The sequence below is a fragment of the Saccoglossus kowalevskii genome, chromosome 1 (genome assembly GCF_978046115.1).
Source record: "Saccoglossus kowalevskii chromosome 1, keSacKowa6.1, whole genome shotgun sequence".
NCBI lineage: Eukaryota > Metazoa > Hemichordata > Enteropneusta > Harrimaniidae > Saccoglossus > Saccoglossus kowalevskii.
Window position 1 is genome coordinate 13,340,922 of NC_140641.1, and position 19,697 is coordinate 13,360,618.

At 35.8% G+C, this 19,697-nt stretch overlaps 1 protein-coding gene across 3 annotated transcripts in view; it reads right to left on the reverse strand.

Annotated features, from left to right (window-relative positions):
* LOC100366814 (histone demethylase UTY-like) overlaps window positions 1–19,697 on the reverse strand; it is a 68,712-nt gene that overhangs the window by 29,995 nt on the left and 19,020 nt on the right. For all 3 annotated transcript variants that reach the window (XM_085499045.1, XM_078010212.2, XM_085499037.1), the window contains exons 3-5: window positions 9,174–9,288; window positions 7,392–7,441; window positions 3,806–3,864 (exon numbers count right to left, since the gene is read on the reverse strand). In XM_085499045.1, coding sequence (XP_085355171.1) covers window positions 3,806–3,864; window positions 7,392–7,441; window positions 9,174–9,288 — 224 coding nt within the window. The remainder of the gene's footprint in view (window positions 1–3,805; window positions 3,865–7,391; window positions 7,442–9,173; window positions 9,289–19,697) is intronic.

A 19,697-nucleotide genomic window follows, 5' to 3' on the forward strand; every position in this document is an offset into this window, starting at 1 on the left:
TTAACAAAAAAAAAAATTGAAATACCACATTTGTACAATGTCAGATTTGACTACTCCTGTGATGGCTGAACTGACAATTTATTACATTTTCTTTCGTCATTCTGTGCAAAACTGTACTGTGTGGTTTGTACTGTAAGACACAATGTGAGTTGACCCTGGAAGTTGGAAGTTGGAAAGTTTTGTGTTTAGTGCCGAATCTAACAGACATGCTGCATTCAAGTACCTGGAATTTTGTGACTGTAGCCATCAGTGAGACGGTGGATGGTGTTAAGACAGAAATTTTACATTAACATTTTTTACACATGTTGAATAATAGAGGGCAGGCTATTGATAGTTACATCAACAGAATGTATCTCATGTGAACCCACAAATAATATACAGTCAAACCTGTGTTAACAACCACCTGTGCAGAGCGGCCACCTGCTCATAGCGACCACCTTAGTACAGTCCCTTCGCAATTTACACGTTAAAGACACTGGATATAGCGACCACCTGTCTAACGCGACCAGCGACCACCCTATTGTAGACCTATTCACACTTTACCCTTTGTATAACGACCACCAACATTTCCATCAGACGGTCTCATCAAAAAGACAATAACTACTTGCGAATCGCTAACAGGAAAGTGGCCATATGTTATGTTCAGATTACCGAGTACGCAATCTTTCGGGCTAATAGACAGAGGTGACCTTCGCAACTTAGTTTGTGAAGTTGCGAAAAAGTAAAAAAAAAAGTTGAATATCATCTGAATGTAACGTCTGGAGACTGGAAAGATTTTGACAACAAATTAAAACAGTTTCATTCAAAGTTTGAAATGAAAAACTAGCTTGTTTCCGATCATTACTATACTATTGATTCCCAGCCGGCCAGAGGCACTTCTGTGGACTGTCTCACACATGAATAGCAAATTCCTCCCGTTTCGAAAACAAAGAAAAATTAACCATTTTTTTTAAATGAGGGATGTTTTATTTACCTTGTCGACATAAAATATCCAAACAAAATAATAAAACAACCGTTTATTTCGTTTTCATCGCGGGATTGCAAAATCTGACCTATTTTGTTGATCATTATAAATTATGCTAATGAAGCTGGCGCATGGGCAAACCGGGGGTCATCTCAGGGTTATTCTCAACGAAAGATGTTTTCTATTTTGATCTTTTTTTTTTTTTATAAAAGGTAATATCAATAATTCGCAATCGAGAAAATTCGTTTTGTTTGGGCAGTTTTGACACGTCGATGCTTGCAACAAATAACTGTAAAATTGCGTGTACGATCATAGTGTTTCTTTCCGGTTCGCTTGACTTTCTGATTCAACACCGAGAGTTAGAGCAATCGTTATGAATTTGGTAAATTTTGTTTATTACCAATGCTTCTTCATTATTAATGCTTGTTTGTTTGTTTTTTCAAACACGGCAACTTTGCCTGTGCATTTTGTCACAGTGTACAATCGACAATACTAACGAGACTGATTACCGCCTGTGATGGAATATGTGTAAGAGACTGGGGAATAAAACTGCATGGCGAGAGTGTGAGTGTGAGTGTGAAAGACCAAGCTGAGACGCTAATGCGGCCGATCGTTGACAATCGTTCTTATGCATTAAATACACCAATTAATCTGTGGGCAGAATCACTTGGTTTCAGTGAATTTACATGATATAATTTGTAGTAAAAAAGTAAAGCTGTGTAATTATCCAGATGAAAATGAGTGACTTTTATTAAAAAAGACCTATTCATTGTACAATGTGTAGGTTTGTTTTTATGTTTTGCTTATGATCTCCTTTAAAATTCCCGCCCTAATGATTCATGATTGAATGAATAAATTAGGCCACCTCCATATAAAGACCACCTGTCTATAAAGGACAGTTTGGCTCAGTCTACTGACTGTCCTTTATAGACAGGTTTGACTGTATACAAGCTGAGCCTCAGAGGATGAGACAGTTTTACTACTGTATGAAGATGCAATGCAAGGTTCTTCATGAGCCAGAGCATAGATTTGTTACAAGAAAAAAAAATAACTCAAAACCATATTATACCATACCATACCATATCATACAGACACATTCGTGTTATCTCAGATAAAGCTGTACCATACAGACACATCTATGTCATCTCAGATACCAAGCTATACCAAGTCCCTGAAACTTGTCTCTGATCTCAACAATAACCCCAATCTTGTCAGTCCCATGTACTTATAAGGGTTATAACAATCAACCATCAAAGTGGAAATTTTGACAATGAGATTTCCTTGTATGCAGACCCACTCTAGATACATACAAATATACTTGGATTCACACTTTGTATTATACCGTACCATACTTCCCCGAGTATAAGCCCAGGGGGATGAGCATGTAAAATCGAGAAAATACGTTGCACAGACGAAGTTTTCCTGATTATTGACTGAGTAATTTTTTCTATGCAATGTGGAAGTGAATTACTGCGATGTTAAAATAAGATCTGTTAACACTGATTTCTACAAAAAAAACTGATTTTTCCCCCATAAAAGCTGTTGATTTGCAATTTTCAAAAGCTAAACTGAGGGAAGAGGAAGTATTTAAACCTTTCACAGTCACCAACAAGTCGTGTCGAAGAATAGTTTACACGTTCACACCTCATTCATGATAGTCTCAATGGACACGATTATTTTCGGCAAAGTAAAACAATGTTCTCTGAACAGGTTTCACGACTTGACGATCATATTTTGGAGTTTCGAAAACTACTACTCAAAAGAAATATGGATTACTTCAATATTGCAACATCGGGGTTCACCCTATTCAACAGAATAGAAAAGGTGCGAACTATGTTCCGTACAATCACCCGCCATGCATTAATGCGAGTTTTCTCCTAAAAGCAGGAACCACTACTGTACTCATGATTATTATCCAATGAAATACACTTTTTACATGCATATTTTAATAAATGTCGTCGACACCCGGTAAAAACACTCTGGGCATATAATTTAAACCTGTTAAATGTCTAAAAACAGAGGGGGTGGGATTATACTCAGGGAGGGGCTTATGCTTGGGGAAGTACGGTATGTAAAAAACCTCAAACAAACTATCATGATGAACAATGATGAAATCAGTCGGTGTGACAACAAATCTGGAAATATTAGAGTACTCATCAACTAATTTAATAATTTGATTGCAGGATTCTGTTGCATAAGATTTCACATGAACTGCATAAAATCCAAAACCCTTATGAAGATTTCAGGTGTCTATGAGGTAGGTTTTCTGCAAATCAGAATCAGTAGGAATGCAATTTTACAAAACCACTGACTACATTGATGTGGCGAATACTGCTATTTTGTAATGCTACACAAAATTCATGATTGCATCATTATAGCCTCTCATGTAATTCTTGTTTATCGTAAAAGTGGAGGCTTGTGGAAATCAATAAATATGCAACTTGATTTGTTTTACTTCTCTGTATTTAAAACAATTCCCACCCTCCAAAAAAAATTGAGAAAATCTGTGGTTGGGGCTTGATTTAGCATAAGCCCCTTTAAGAATCAGGTTTTTTTTTTCAATAGATATCACTGTGCAATAAAAAACATTTCAAGATACACATTTGCAAGATATCATAGCAGGTAAGCAACAAGAGCTGGTGGGCTGCAGAAACAGTCACATTGGTTGTACATTCATTCATCATTTAAAATCCAGCGGAGCTCTCTCAAAAAAAGTGAAACATGAGTAGATGTTAAAACATTTTACAAGCTCTGCATTCAATGTAGGACAAGTAGAGTCTCCATCCAGCAATGATATGCTCATTCCATCAAACAAATAAAAAACAAACAAATGTTACTTACCATTGAAAGGCATTGTAGTGAAAGTAGACAATACCAAGACCATACAGAAATGGCGCGTCCTGCAGAGTGAATCAAACGACTTGAATATTATAACTGCATGATAACTAATCACTGGCAATAGCTGATATTTTCAAATACATGTGCTTGTCTACAACCTGCTTATCCTGAGTTCAGTAAGCATGGGGCTGTTCAATCGAACATGCAAGAATCAGATTGTATAGTATTGGTGATGTTCAATGAATGGTAAATACACACACATGGCGAAATTGGATGGGGCTTCTATTGAAGATGTGCTTCTGATAGAACAAATATGGTATTTATAATAATAACATGCAAATTGTTAGAAAACAAATTTATGTTTGAAGAACAGTTTACTTTTCACCAAGCCCCCGCCCACACACCTTCATTTCAACTCAAATATATTCAGTTCGTACGACAAATGTCATTTTTGCCCGAGTATTACAGAGATTGGCAAAAAGCATAGTAGGCCCTTTAAACCATGTTATAAAATAAATCAATCACGTTTTAAGACTAGCAGCGACAAATGGATCACTATGGTTACCCTTATGCAACGACTTAGCGAATGAAAATTCCCCCTCCTTTCTCAGGAAGCTCTGATGAAATGACATGTTCCATCCATTAGTGATTTTGACTTGATTTGAAATCACAAGACTTTGAAGGCGCAGATGTATCGGTAAAATTTACAGTGTGTGACAACTTTGATCAAAATCATTGGCTACTCATGTGTTTTTGACATTTTAGTGCAGTGACTACATTTTGCGTTAAAATCTGTCTCAATCATTTTCGTACAAGTCAACAGTATAGAGACTTTGTGTTCCCTTTCAATGTGTTTTATGAGAAAAATTTGCGTAATAAGCAAAAATTACATTTTAGTTGTGGTTCTCAAAATTCACAATGAAACAATCACGTTTCAGCATTAAAAACCCACTAAAATATCAATTGTTGAAAGCACCTTGAGATCAACAAGTCTTGACAATGCTGTGTCCTTGTGTTGTTTTTACTGTGAATTTGTGTTCTGTCACATGTCTACATAATCTGTATGTCAATTTCAAAGCAGTGGAAGTGCAAATGTAGTAGGTATAATCACACATAGAGAAACGAGCATGGACACCAAATAAAAAAAAAATGGTGTTTATCAATATTGGCAATGAACTGTGTATTACCTATATGTGATGAATGAAATTGAGCAAAACATTGTTGTTAACGATAAAAAAACATTATTTTCACCCTATATTTTGACATTTTTACCTAAAAAAAAATCCAAATGTGCATGATTCATGAAAACAAAAAAACCTGCTGTGCTGCTGCACATTACATGAAACAATTCGTCCAACAAATGTTGTTCAAATCAGCTAATGTGTTTTGGAGTTATGTGAAACGGATAAAACCAAATCCACGAAGTCTCGTAAGGAAACATTTGCAATGACTGCAATTGAGCAGCATTCCCACTTTGCAAATCTGTAAAGTACTAGTGTTCTCCACAAACAAAATTTGAAGAGGGATGCTAATTTAAGTATAATTAGCATATCTAATTTGCATATAATTAGCATACCAATAAAACACTTCAAAGAAAATTCTTAGCACTTTTATATTTACATCAACTTTGACAGATGAAGAATATCCATTTTATTCTCTGTAATGGAACAAGTTGTGAAATTTTAGCCTTTCATTAATTTCTTTTAAATTTCTCTCGAGTATTTTCATTTTCATAAGTTTTATAAATGCACTGACATATTGTAATAGTTGAAAAACTCAAGTAATAAGAAAAATATTTTCACATAACAAAATTACCATTTAAAAGAAAAAAATCGAATCCGATGACTGTAAATAAATTGATTATTATGTTGATTGCATTATGGGTACTGAGGACAAAGGTCAGATACCAGGTCATCCATGTTGTTTCTGTGTGTACCGTATGTTTTGTTTCTTTTGATGATTTTTTTTTACTTTTCGCCAATAAAAGGCAAGTAACAAGCAGTTGGACCAATAAATTGTTGTTGGTTATTCTGTTCTTAAGTATCTAAGCTAATTCAGGAATGATGAGGGAACTCTCCTATTGCGTAATTAACGCAATGCTTGTGACAATCACTTTACGTATTTAGCCATTGTTTTTTGTTTATTTATTCAGCCAGTTTTTCCCCAGACATTAAATTCGTTGTTACCTATGCCACTATCTGTCTCTTGGTTCTTTGTTTTATCGCCTGTCAATTAATAAGAGGTCTCTCAATAACATCATCGGGACATCTTCTGGGACTTGTGAAACAGCTGTTCACCGAAAACAAAGGAGGGCGCTGAAGATAAATAGAGGGGCGGTACAAATTGAAGAGGGGCGCTACAAATTGAAGAGGGGCGCAAATAAATTAAAGAGCGCTGCGCCCCTCTTAAACCTCTCGTGGAGAACACTGAGTACTATATCCTGACGAATATATACACGATCAAATATTGATATTGTTGGTGGTGAATCAGAAAATGTATATTTATGAATACATTTATATATGAATTTATTAAGCAGGCCTAAATTAGCAAGCATTTTGCAGTTCACAGTCCCTGTTGTGTACATAGGTTTAAAGACCGATGTAGAATATCCCAGCAGAGTGAAAACTTGCATATCATAGTAGGAAACGCATGTGATATGCATGTGACAACAAATGATATTACATTTACAGCAAGAAAAACAAATGTCAACAGCATTGCGCGATATTAATATAAAGATTCCTAGTCATAACCCCAAAAATGGCCAAAGCACATACTTTATTTGTGTTCAATCTCAAAACTATACACATTTAAAGAAGATTAGCTTCTAGTCCTTGGCATACATGTAGTGAGCATTTTTTACATTGCTATTTTATAGCTTATAGAATTGCACATAGGTGCAAAAACCATATGATGTTGTAGGACCTGAGTAACCTGATAGATGGATCAAGTCGGCCATCTTGAGTAGACTTTTACAAATCAATTTTAAAGTAATTTGGATAGATCTTATTCAGGACATGTCCAAATACCTTATTTTAGTGTTTTTTTAACAACTAAAATCATCAGCAGTTGGTTTGATGAAAAAACATTATCGTATATGTGCATGTATGCATGTTTATAAAGTTTGGAGCAATTGCTCAAAGCAAGTACAAGATATATGTCAAAAATGGCCACCAATCAACCATTTTGGGTTCAATTAACAAATCAAAGTGGCATGCATCAACTCGCCATAATGATTAATCCTTCCAGATAAATGAAAAATAATTGAATAAGTAATGAATAGTCGCCTACATGTATGTGCTAACAGTCAACACTGATTGCAACAATTAGGGAGCAGTTTTGAAGAAAAAAACAGCGCCACCACTGGTCAGTATTTTGATTTTGAAACAAATACACTGATTTATCAAGGATTTGTCAGCGAAATGAACAAGTTCCATTGTGAATATTTCAACAGCAAAGTTAAAACCTAGGAAATTATAGATATATTTAGCATAGTTATACAAGATTAGAATCTGAGCAAGTAGATATGCACACACAGATGGGAAACTAATACTTTTTAAAAGAAATGCAACAAAAAGGAATGAGGACTTACCTTCCAATGGTCTTCCTGTTTACTAAAAAATTTTTGATAGCCTGATAAGGCTGATATAAAGGGGGAAAAAAGAAATAACTGGTTAGAATAGACATGCATCCATGATGTGTTTTCAGAATGCATATGCAAAATAAAAAAAAGCTAGCTGTGAGTCTCGTCTTTGTAATTGTATTTTAGTTTTAGTAAGTTTATGGGTGGACCTAAAACTATTCTCTGTATTGATTGAATCCTACCGTTAAAGTCCTATTATAAACCGCGGTTTATATTACAATGTATCAATTTAAAAATTGGGATCAAAAGCTCAAGTTCGGGGTGCGGTTTCTATTACGTACATATTGCAATCACTAAATGGGCGTGGTCATTTTTTGTCCACAACACATGCACAAAACAAACAATACACCGTACAATCTCTTGAATAGGCGTCGGGGAAGAGTGAAAGGCCTTATTTTGGTTCTAAAATAGACATTACGAAATGTTGAAAAATTACAGTCAATCAAAAAAAAATTCCACATGATACAAAAAATACTCAGTATTTTTAATGTAATATGCATTTATTATTTAAATTTTCTTGGTAACGAAAAGTATATTCTAACAGAAGTTTCAAATAAAAACACGAATGCACTGCTTAGTAGCAAATGATCACATAACGGTAGCTCGATCCGGCCATGCTGCGGGTCACAAGTGAATAACTTACTTGTTTTCGAAGTGTTGATATTGGTGATTATTATTTAGTAGTGATTACAATAACGCACGAAAAATAAATTCGTTGAATTTTTATAAAATGCAAGTAAAATTCAACTTAGTTTCCCCGTAAGCGAATGATTTCAGTCACATGTGAACAGCCGATACGATATCCAGCATGTTTTTGAATGCTCACGTGACGTATTATTGACCGGATAGGTCAAGTCGCTAATTAACCAATCAAAATGCTGGATGGTGCCCCACGTGTCTAAATTACATAGCTCATTTGAATATGTTAATGACAGTTCAGCGACCTCATGGTGAACGCAACACGGAAGAGATTTACCGATAATGTAGCGCGATCTTTTGCCTTTGATTTCCATGGGAAAACGGCATGATTTTTTTTTTAAATCAAGAAATTATTTGTTTTCGAAAGATAAATTATTCTTCAATGCTCAGTTTAACACTTTTACGGTGATAAAAGCTCAGTGTCTAAAACTTACGAAACACAGACGTATTCAGAAAGAGTATTGACAGAGGTCGCCGCCAGAACAAAAGCAGTTTCATTGCCTGTCTGACCGCCTGTGGTCTGACATCTTATCACCGCTGAACAATAAATAGGTGTGAATATTTTTAGGCATGTTGTCGAAACAAATGAATAGGATTAGGAACAATGCCGTTTTGGAACAGCTGGTTGAAACAATGAAGTCAGTCACGGTCTTGTTGAATTGGGGGTGCGGTTAGTAATAGGTACTTTTCAAGTTTTCAATTTTTGTTAAGAACTCTTTAACCCCGAAGCCGGAATTGGGGGTGCGGTTACTATTACGTATGCGGTTTATATTAGGACTTTAACGGTAACATCTATAACAACAAATTTATCAGTAAATAAATGACTAAATTACCATCACAAAGACTAAAGAAGAGCTATGGACCCTCAGCTAGAATAGAGCACGAATGCTCTGGCACAGTGAGACTAAACATTACCACAGAACTACAACTGCAGTAGGAATAGCTGAACAAAATAACTTTTCTCCAAACTTGCTGCATCTACTGATAGTTAAATCTACGAACAAAGAGAAGAAGAATAGATATCATACTTACATTTTGCATAGTCTTCCAGTAAAAGATGAAGATGTCCCAAATGACAGTACACTCGTGCTTCAACATCTTCACAGTCTTTTTTCTCTTTCACCTGTTCTTCGTAGAAAGCGATTCCCTAATGAATAAGCATCATACAAATACTGAATAAATACACGCAAGCACACGTTGAAGGCAGCCCAGTAATCACAGGTGTACAACAATTTGCTTCATTGTCCTCCACAAAACGAGAATTAAATTAGTTTAAAAAATGTAATTGTCAAACCAATCAATGACTAAGAAAGTAGCCAGTGGTTGATACCAGAAAGAAGTTAGAAAGCATTTACTCATTTTAACCAGCTACAACTAAATACTACCGTAAAATCTGTATTAGAAGCCGCATCCCTAATAGAAGTCGCACCCATTCTTTTTGAATAATTTAGAATAAAAAATTCATCATTTCTCATATGTGTACATGCTCTAATAGAAGCCGCATCCCCTCTGTTGCATTGTACCATTTTAATAGAAGCCGCGGCTTCTAATACAGATTTTACAGTACTCAGGCGAGACAACTTTTCTTCAAATTTGTGAAATGATTATTGTAATGTTAGCAGCACTCAGGAAAAATAAAATGTACAATTGAGATGTTCACTCAGTTTGACAACCATTATAAGTAATTGACACCAGGAAAACGGAATAATTAGTGATGGCGACAAACGTCTGGAGCTACAGTACAAGAGTGATTTCACCCTCCTTACTTAATATTGTCATTTTCTGATCAATCAAAAATGTCCTCCACTCATAATTCTGGCTTTGCCCAGCATGACAGTCAAGCATGCAACGAAATTATTCAACATGCACTTTATCAAATCACAAAGCTGATTTGTTACAGTAACGTTTTTCTCTGCAGTTATTTGTTGATAAGTTTGAAAAGACGAACCACAACTACAGTTGCTGGCAGATTGGTTTTTGTTTTACTGTAAAAATAAGGGGCAATGGAAGTAATCACAAAATCAGCTTGCCATGTCCTTGATTGAAAAAGCAAAACAACACAAACAAGTTTCCTAATGGTAGTTTCAGAGACAATCAAAGAATGGCTGACAATGTTTGGTGTTGTTTCATGTGACTAACTACTCTTCAAGCTATCATCACTGCAGGCAACTTCATTTAAAAACTGGCCTAAAGGGCTAGAAGTGTACATTTTGAAGTTCAGAACCACGAAATACAGTTAAAACATACATCCTCGCCTTAATGCTTTGACCAATTCAAAACTGAAAGGCAGTTCATGACACGCTAACATTTTGTATTAGTGAATATACTACTTCACAATTTATTGTAGAAGACTTTATTTTGTATATATTTAGAATTCCTTAAAATAATAATATAAAACTTTTTCAATTAACCAGGCAAAATCATTTTTGATGACATTTTTTTGATATCCTAATGGTATGAACGTGTTAAGATGAAATAGATCTCTGAATTCAACTCAACCTTCAATATACATGACCTCATAAATATTTAATGCAATAGTTCTTCTGAAGACTGACAGGGGATTTTGTGTTGATCATCAGTACTTGAACCTTCAAAGCAGCCTTGTTTTTGTGCACTTCGAGGATACAGAGTGTCCCTGCACTATTTCAAGTAAGATGACAAGACAATTTTAATTAAATTATTCTTGATAACAGGTGTCTTATCAACTTCAAACTTCAAGCAGTAGATCACTACACCGATTCTCTCAAAACTACTAAGTAATTGGCCAAAATGGAACTGAGTTTACCCATGGATGGGTAGACATTACCACTGCCACATTTGTAATTTATTGGGAGAGAAATGATTTCAATGTAAGAATTTCATTTTCAGAGTCAATGAAAGGCATATTGTACTGGCTCAATTTGAAGTGCATGTCTAATTTAAACTTGTATAAACCAGCAAATACATTACAATAGGACTCATTTTGACCTAAGACATTCCATTCCTGTCATTTACTAAAGTACAAGAAAATACGGTATTCATTGCTCATTTCATGAGAAGATATGAAAACTGAATTTTTTTTATCTAGTTTTGATTGTCACAATAATTGTCTGCTTTAACGTAGCACCGTTTTATATATCTATTTATAGATGAATCATTTCACCATCAAATTTGTAAATCATCATTCAAAATTGCTATTTGGCTAAGAATAGCTACATAAATAGTTTTTTTTTGTTAGGAAAAAAACAGCGTCTGTTTTTGTAAATACACAGGTATGTGTATGCTGGTTTTCATAATGCATTGATATTACCCTTTGGAATAGCCATAATTTTTTAAAATTCATACATGGCATGCCCTAACCAACCAATTTTTTTATTTTACAATTTAAAACACTCTAAAACCAAACGAACATTGACCCAACATGCTTGGAAAATGGAAGGTGCAATGCACCAAACAAATACAAGCATGACGTTTTTACATTATTTTTTTTTGGAAGGTCTGTGGTACTCCTGTGATAATCACATCATATGTCTCTTATGCAGGTAGCATAAAATATGCAACTAGGGCCTCTGACTAATAAAAAAACAAGCAGCCTGTCGGCGAGATAGCTCTGCTGTTAGCAATGCACATTTCAAATAAAGAATGATATCATCTGAAAATGAATAATATGTACAGTATCAGAGCAATGGGACTTGCGGTTTTCAACAAGAAGTCAAAAATATAATTTTTTACCAAAAATGATAAAAATGTTCACTAAAATTAGAGAATTGAAGATATCATGATGAAATGAACAAATCTGAGAAAGGTCTACCCAAGGTACATATACACCATGTATCAAGGCATTCAGGCTTGTAGTTTTCAAGAAGAAGACGAAAAAGTAAAACATTGACACGGACGGCGACGGACAATCACTCATATGATAAGCTCCGCTCGACAAAGTCGACAGCGGAGCTAAAAAAAAGTCCAAATCTGTCTTACTACTTTAAAACCATCAACGAGGAATGCATCTTATATTTTCAATGAAAATATAATTCAGGAATGATCAACAAATATTTATAATTGATATCACAGTGAGTTAGACATCAAAGTGTTTAGATTTTCATTTTAGTTCAGCCAGGGGCTCTTGAGAACAAGATTTGACACTGACGAATGGATGGACAATGGACAGACAAACATCTACACCACATTATCTCTTGATGCACACACATGAGCCAAAAATAGAAAATACAATTATTCATGTCAAATGAACAATCTGCAAGCAACACATCCCAAGTACTTCTGGTAATACAATTTCAATGACAGTATGTCCCCCACAAAGATATGAAGTCGGGAGTTGAAAAGTTGATGGATGACAATAGCAAGAGTCTGAGTGGCTCCTCTGTCATCTTCAATGACAGAAGAGTAAAAAAAAAATATACAAATATATCAATTAATGAAGAAATCCTGATGCCGTTGAACCTGTCCCACGTCAAAAAACTAATTATATTTTTCAATTACATACATGTATAGTGAATCTTTTCATCATTGATGTTTCAAGTAATCTGTAATAAACTTTAATTGAACTCTCGTTTACAGTGACAGTCAGTCAGCGAGGAATTGAAGGTAAAACTAGCAATATGCATACTGGAAAATATTCTTATATCAGTTTGCATCACATTGCTTTATTTAGATAAAGAGATCAATTTCAATTCCATTCCATGCTTTCGAGTCGAAAGTATGCCTTTTTATAACCTCTGACTACATTTAGATATCACAACTTTGATTCCAGGCATATTAATTTTGATCTTGTGTTGGTTAAGTCGTATTGAACTTGATTGTAGCAATTACCGATGACGACAACTGTACCAGAAAATGGATGTAGAGAGCTCCAGTTTTGACTGCCAACATTGACATTGCGCCTTATATTTTGATTTTGATCTGTGCATGTAATATTGACTCATTCTTTGTTAATTTGGTATCAAATGGAAATAATTTCCAATTGGATGCAGCTCTTAATAAAATATATTACAGGTTTCTTCAGTGATAGGTAGGAAAAGTTTACGTTTATATGGGATTGCAACTGGTGTAAAATATGCAAGACTTTTTATTTCACAGCAAGTATAGTAAAAATGTATACGGAGGTTTATTTGATGAAAATTGACTTATCATTGACTTGGTATTTAATGTGCTACCAAGATAATAGCATCAGCCTCTCCCCCTCAACTGCAACAAATGTGCGAGGGCGCTGTGAAACAAAGAGAGGAGTCAACTTGTGGAAGGGCCATAGACCTTAGAAAAGTTTTTTTAAGGTCTATAGGATGTCCACCAACAAACTAACACCAAACATCGCTCTTCTGAAGACAGAATATGTGTTATTTATGGTTCTGAAATCAATTGATGGGGAAATGTGTCAATAGTCGATTGAATGAACACTGTAAAACCATTCACTCGCATCATTTGAAAGTAATTAGGAAATATGTTTACTTAGCATATAGAAAGACTTTAGGGATATGCCTTCCATTTGTTGTTCCATATGTCTTCCACTTTTCTGAAAATTGCAAAACACTATTTCTTGTCACTGGCAAATTGTAATAAAAATTGTGTGCACTGTGTGTGTGATTTTTGACCAATTCTCAATTCAATATGTCCACCACAGTATGGCTTGAAGTTGCACTCCTACTTCTATTTTCTAAATCTATGAGGTATAATCCACTGATCAATATAGAGACCATCAAATGTTGAGATTGTCAATAAGACATAAATGTACATTCAAGTGGGACTCTCACTGTCTATTGCGGTTATTTGAAGACACACTTTGTTTCACACTAAACTGGTCAACAAATTTAACAAGTGTTTCTGCTTTTTAAACTGATGTCGGCGTGAGCATTGGAAAGCCTAAATAGATTTTGATTGTATACGGTATACAGCGCCACCAGTGGCTGTTCCCGGCTTCTAGAATGCCAGAAATGCTTTATTTTGGTGAATTTTTAACATCAAATTGTCCACCATTTAACCAGCTTGAATCAGATCATGAAACAAAATAATATGCGTATATATCCCAAGATCCACGTTTTTGGACTATATTACAAAATCGATATTTGATGTGAACCATTTTCCATTAGAATGAGTCTGAGACACACATACACACAAATCTTGACTCCATATCGCTGTTAAGTCCATCAGCCATGAATTTATAGGATGATTATTTAAATTATTACATTTACAGCCATTTTGAACCAGATCTGAAAAACAAAATGATCTGCATCAAGGTTCCATAATGTCCTTTGTACATTTGTAATGAGTTTGCAGAATTTGTCCAAAAAACAAGATCTAGAATAGCACAAAAATAGCTTCCATTTGACCATGTTAACGTTTGAAAGTAATCATTCCAGGCATGTTTCAGCTGTTGAGACACGCACACTCATTTACCTTAGAACAAACAGGGAGTACTGTAAAATCTGTATTAGAAACCGCGGCTTCTATTAAAATGGTACAATCCAATAGAGGGGGTGCGGCTTCTATTAGAACATCTACACATATGAGAAATGATGATTTTTTGGCTCCCAATTGTTTAAAAAGAATGGGTGCGACTTCTATTAGGGATGCGGCTTCTAATACAGATTTTACGGTAATACTAACAATATTGAAGTTGAACTCAAAAACATTAATTATAATTTTGAGCTCAAAATTACATTCTCTGTTCCTATATTGCTTAGTGGAGGCAACACAATCTCTTGTAATTTCATTTCTATTAACAAATTTATTGTGCAATTAGGGTTATACACAATGTAGAATGGTCACAGCTTTTGTTTGCATTAACAAACAAATAATTGCATATTATTATTATTAATAACATTTATGTTTAATTAAAATCTAACATCTAATATTCGCAGAATACAGGACTCAAAATTAAAAAAAAATTAACTGGTTGTTTTGTGGGATAATTAGATTTGGAAAATGATTGCCCACTGATAAAAAAAAAGGTTGTCCATTCATTATGATGCAAAAAATCATAGCCAGAAAGCTAACAAGACAGGATCACAAATGATATGGCAAATAGTGCCATCACAGTTCAATAACACACTGAAATCTCACAGAGCACAATTTGAATAAGATAGCACGCTCTATGTTCAATCACTAACCCACTGAAATCTCACAAAAGGCGAGATTTGAATGAAGTTTCAATACGGCATTGTTATTTTTCAGAAGGAAATCATTATTACTGTACTGACATTCTCATGAAAAAACGTATCGTTATTTTTCAGCAAAAATAATAGGCGCTAATATTGAAACAGGAAAAATCAGTGTTCTCTCCAGGTCTTTTAGGAGTATAGGGTCCGATACAGTTTACCTCAAGCTGGGCCGTTCCCGATCCATTTCAATGAACATTTTGTCTTATGTGGGCTATTGTTTTGCAAGGATGAATAAGTAATTAGCGCCAGGCATTGCCTGTTTTAGCAGTACTGACGAACAATACGTTTGAAATGATCGATCCTAGACAGTTATCTGGATACTAGTATTCACCAGTGGGTTAGCCCTGCGTACAGTGCTGTGTGTACGGGACGCGTTCGGTTGATAGATGTCCCCCACCACAGGGATATCTATCAACCAAACACGTCCCTGTACAAACAGCACTGTACGCAGGGCTACTGGCGGGTCCGCCAATCCTTCGGCTTACTTTCAATATAGATGGAAAACCAATGACTTTTTTAGTATCGATCCAGACATTGTAAGTGATTCACGACTATTGGGTTAAAAAATTATTTACGATCATTCAAAATATGGTGGGCATGGCTATCCGTTCAACCCAGTACTGACCTTTATCGCTGTTGCGACACCAAGAGCAGGGAAACGGATGGCTGAATCCCCGCGTCTAGCGGTTTCGATTCAAAGTGGCTACACTTAATCCATGGATAAGGCAAACGCCCAACAGCAACGGCAAGGAAGTTTGTCAGTTTTATTCAAGATATAAATTTTACACATTAGAGCTACACAATGTGACAGAAAGCCTTCCATGTGACCTTATATTTGTAAACAATCTATTAGCATACGACTCCCAGTGTCCTCGAGCAGACAGTAATGTTTCACATTCATTTTTGCATGGTTCCCATCTTTCTCAAATAAAACAAAGCAGTTGATTTCTATTTTATTAATATCTAATCTTGTTTGCTATTTGAAAACAAAATATGCACTAATTTAAATAATTAGTAAATAGATTTTGATTTTTACTGAACGAGGACAAGGGAGACAAAATGGCGTCAGTTTCGTTTTGGGTCGATCACAATCTTCGGTTTGTATCAAAAGCACATCTCACAAATGAGGTATTTTTTTCGAACAATAATTTGATAGCAACTAAACAAATTTCAATTGTTGGCATGTGTAAGGGCTCGACCACTTACAGTACAGTTCAAAACTCGCTTACCAAAATGTTAGCCTGGCGTTAACGCAAGTCAACGTGATGTTAGCTTTGTGTTAACGCAGTTGTAACACACGCTAACGAGTGGGTAACATGCCACGGCGTTAACATATTCAGCGTTAATTGCCATGCAGTTGTTTCTATTGTTCGTATTCAAATTAGTTTTAAAGTGTTCTATAAAAACAGAACGGAGGCTTACAATTGTATCTCGACGGATTCCGGTGATTTTGTATGTCGCGTTTGTGTTGCCAAAGCCAGGAAAGTTTAATTCAAGATCCGTGAAAAATTTGAAAGATGTGTACTATACTGAACACATTCTACCAGTATTATTCTAAGCTGGAGCACCGCTTTAAAATAAACCCAGCACATATTTTTAGCATTCTTGAATCGATGTTGCGTCGTGTTGTTTTATCTAGACGATTCTCAGTATCAAGCTAAAACATGGGGCCCAGGGGCACCGGAGTCCTTTGGAATTAAGTAGAACTTTGGTCTGGTAATTGATACAAATTAGTTATGCATGGTTTGACCAAAATCTTATCAGAATTTGCATGTTCCATATTATCAGACTTGTTTCATCTGAATATGATGATCGCTTCTTGAGATATCATTTGAACAAGTTTCCCACACAGACAGACCGAGCGCTCATTCTGTGCACATTGCTGACATAAGCTCCCCTTTGTGCAGAGCACAACTGGAGCGAAAAATTACAACTGATTTAAACATTAAAATATTTATTAACCTTTCTTTTGTCCAAATTACAATACATTTATTCAACTCAACTTTTTTAACAAAGTACAAGGCAGGATGGCTACAGGTATTTTAACAAAAGTCTGTTTGTTTTTTTAAACAAGTCATTGAAAATGACACAGTCCCCGTTAAGTTCTCTTTGTGCTCGTCATATTAAAGCGGAGGGGTTGTTGCGAGCGTGTCCTTGAAACTTGAGTTCCAAGTGGCGTATACAACAGATTGTTTATTTACATCAAAACACGTGTTTCGTGTCATAGTAATATGGCCAAAATAAAAACAGCCGTTATTCAGCCATCTTTGATCTGATTATGAAACACACTGATATGTATGATGTATGTGCCAAATACGAATGAAAATGGTACATAAATTGTGGAAATATAGTAGTAAGGCCAAAAAGTCAGATGGCTGTCAATCGGCCATCCTTGACCAGATTTTGAAACAAATTGTCATGGATATGCATCCTAACATGTATAAAGTACATGTATGTGCCAAATTTGAATGAAAACTGACAGAGCACGTCCAAGATACCGCATAAAAAAACAAAAACAAGATGCCTGCCAGTCGACCATCTTTGATCCATCATGGACATGTATCCTAACATGTATAATCTATGTACCAAGTTTGAATGACAACTGACAAAGCATGTCCAAAATACAACATTTTCAAAAAACAAGATGGCTGCCAGTCGGCCATTTTGAATCGAATCGCTAAACCACTGCATGTGCATATGTCCCACATAAGGTACTAGGCACATGCAAAGAATGAACGGAATCGGTCCACAGGATTCTGAAATATGACGTTGGATAGACTGACGCAGGGACAGACGGACACACGAACGGACGGTCGGACAGACTCAGGAACTCATGGACGGTCGGGGACATGTATCCTAACATGTATGATCTATGTAGTAAATTTGAATGAAAACTGACTAAGCATGTCCAAAATACGACATTTTCAAAAAACAAGATGGCTGCCAGTCAGCCATCTTTGATCCAATTGTGAAATAAATCATCATGGACATGTATCCTAACATGTATAATCTATGTACCAAGTTTGAATGAAAACTGACAAAGCATGTCCAAAATACAACATTTTCAAAAAACAAGATGGCTGTCAGTCGGCTATTTTGAATCGAATCGCTAAACCACTGCATGTGCATATGTCCCACATAAGGTACTAGGCACATGCAAAGAATGAACGGAATCGGTCCACAGGGTTCTGAAATATGACGTTGGATAGACTGACGCACGGACGGACGGACGGACACACGGACGGACGGACACACGGACGGTCGAACGGACAGACTCAGGAACTCACGGACGGTCGGGGACATGTATCCTAACATGTATGATCTATGTACTAAATTTGAATGAAAACTGACAAAGCATGTCCAAAATACGACATTTTCAAAAAACAAGATGGCTGCCAGTCGGCCATCTTTGATCCAATTGTGAAATAAATCATCATGGACATGTATCCTAACATGTATAATCTATGTACCAAGTTTGAATGAAAACTGACAAAGCATGTCCAAAATACAACATTTTCAAAAAACAAGATGGCTGCCAGTCGGCCATTTTGAATCGAATCGCTAAACCACTGCATGTGCATATGTCCCACATAAAGTACTAGGCACATGCAAAGAATGAACGGAATCGGTCCAAGGGACTCTGAGATATGACTCCGGACGGACGGACGGACGGACGGACGGACGCACGGAGACCGAATTATAAGTCCCCGTTTTCGGACTTCGTCCGAACGGGGACTAATAACAGTTGACTTAACCTTTTTATAGCAATGCTTTATTTTTCTCTTAAAACATTTATTCAACTAAACTTTTTTAACAAAGTAGAAGGCAATGCAGCTAACATTTATTCAACTCAACTTTTTTAACAAAGTAGAAGGCAAGGCTGCTAACATTTATTCAACTAACTTTTTTTTGATAAAGTAGGTGGTAAGACGGCTACACACAAAATAGACTATTTTAACTTGTCGACAATCACGTTTCGTGTACTTCAAGAGTTCAGTGAGTAGTCTGTCATGACATCACATGCGATGAATGGTGGCTGGATGGAGCTGTTTTCCGAAAAGAAATGAAATTTCCCCCTCCCTGGCATTACAGCCAAAACAAGGTCAGCTTGGACGTTCAGTTGCGAGACGTATAAAAAAACGCAGCCAGTGATACATTTCGAAAATAAAAATACAAAATAAACGCAATCAGAGGGGCCGACCACGCGCGTTGCAAATAAATAGAACGCGTTGTGACAAAGTCTCCCCAGCCTCTTTCACTCACGCAATATACTTATGCTATTTCCCAACGCATTTATATTGACGAAAAACACCACCAAAAAAATGTAAATCAGGCTTGTAATTACTAGTAACTCAACTCGAACGCAATAGTCATCACTGTAAAAGTGGATAAATTCAAACCAGCC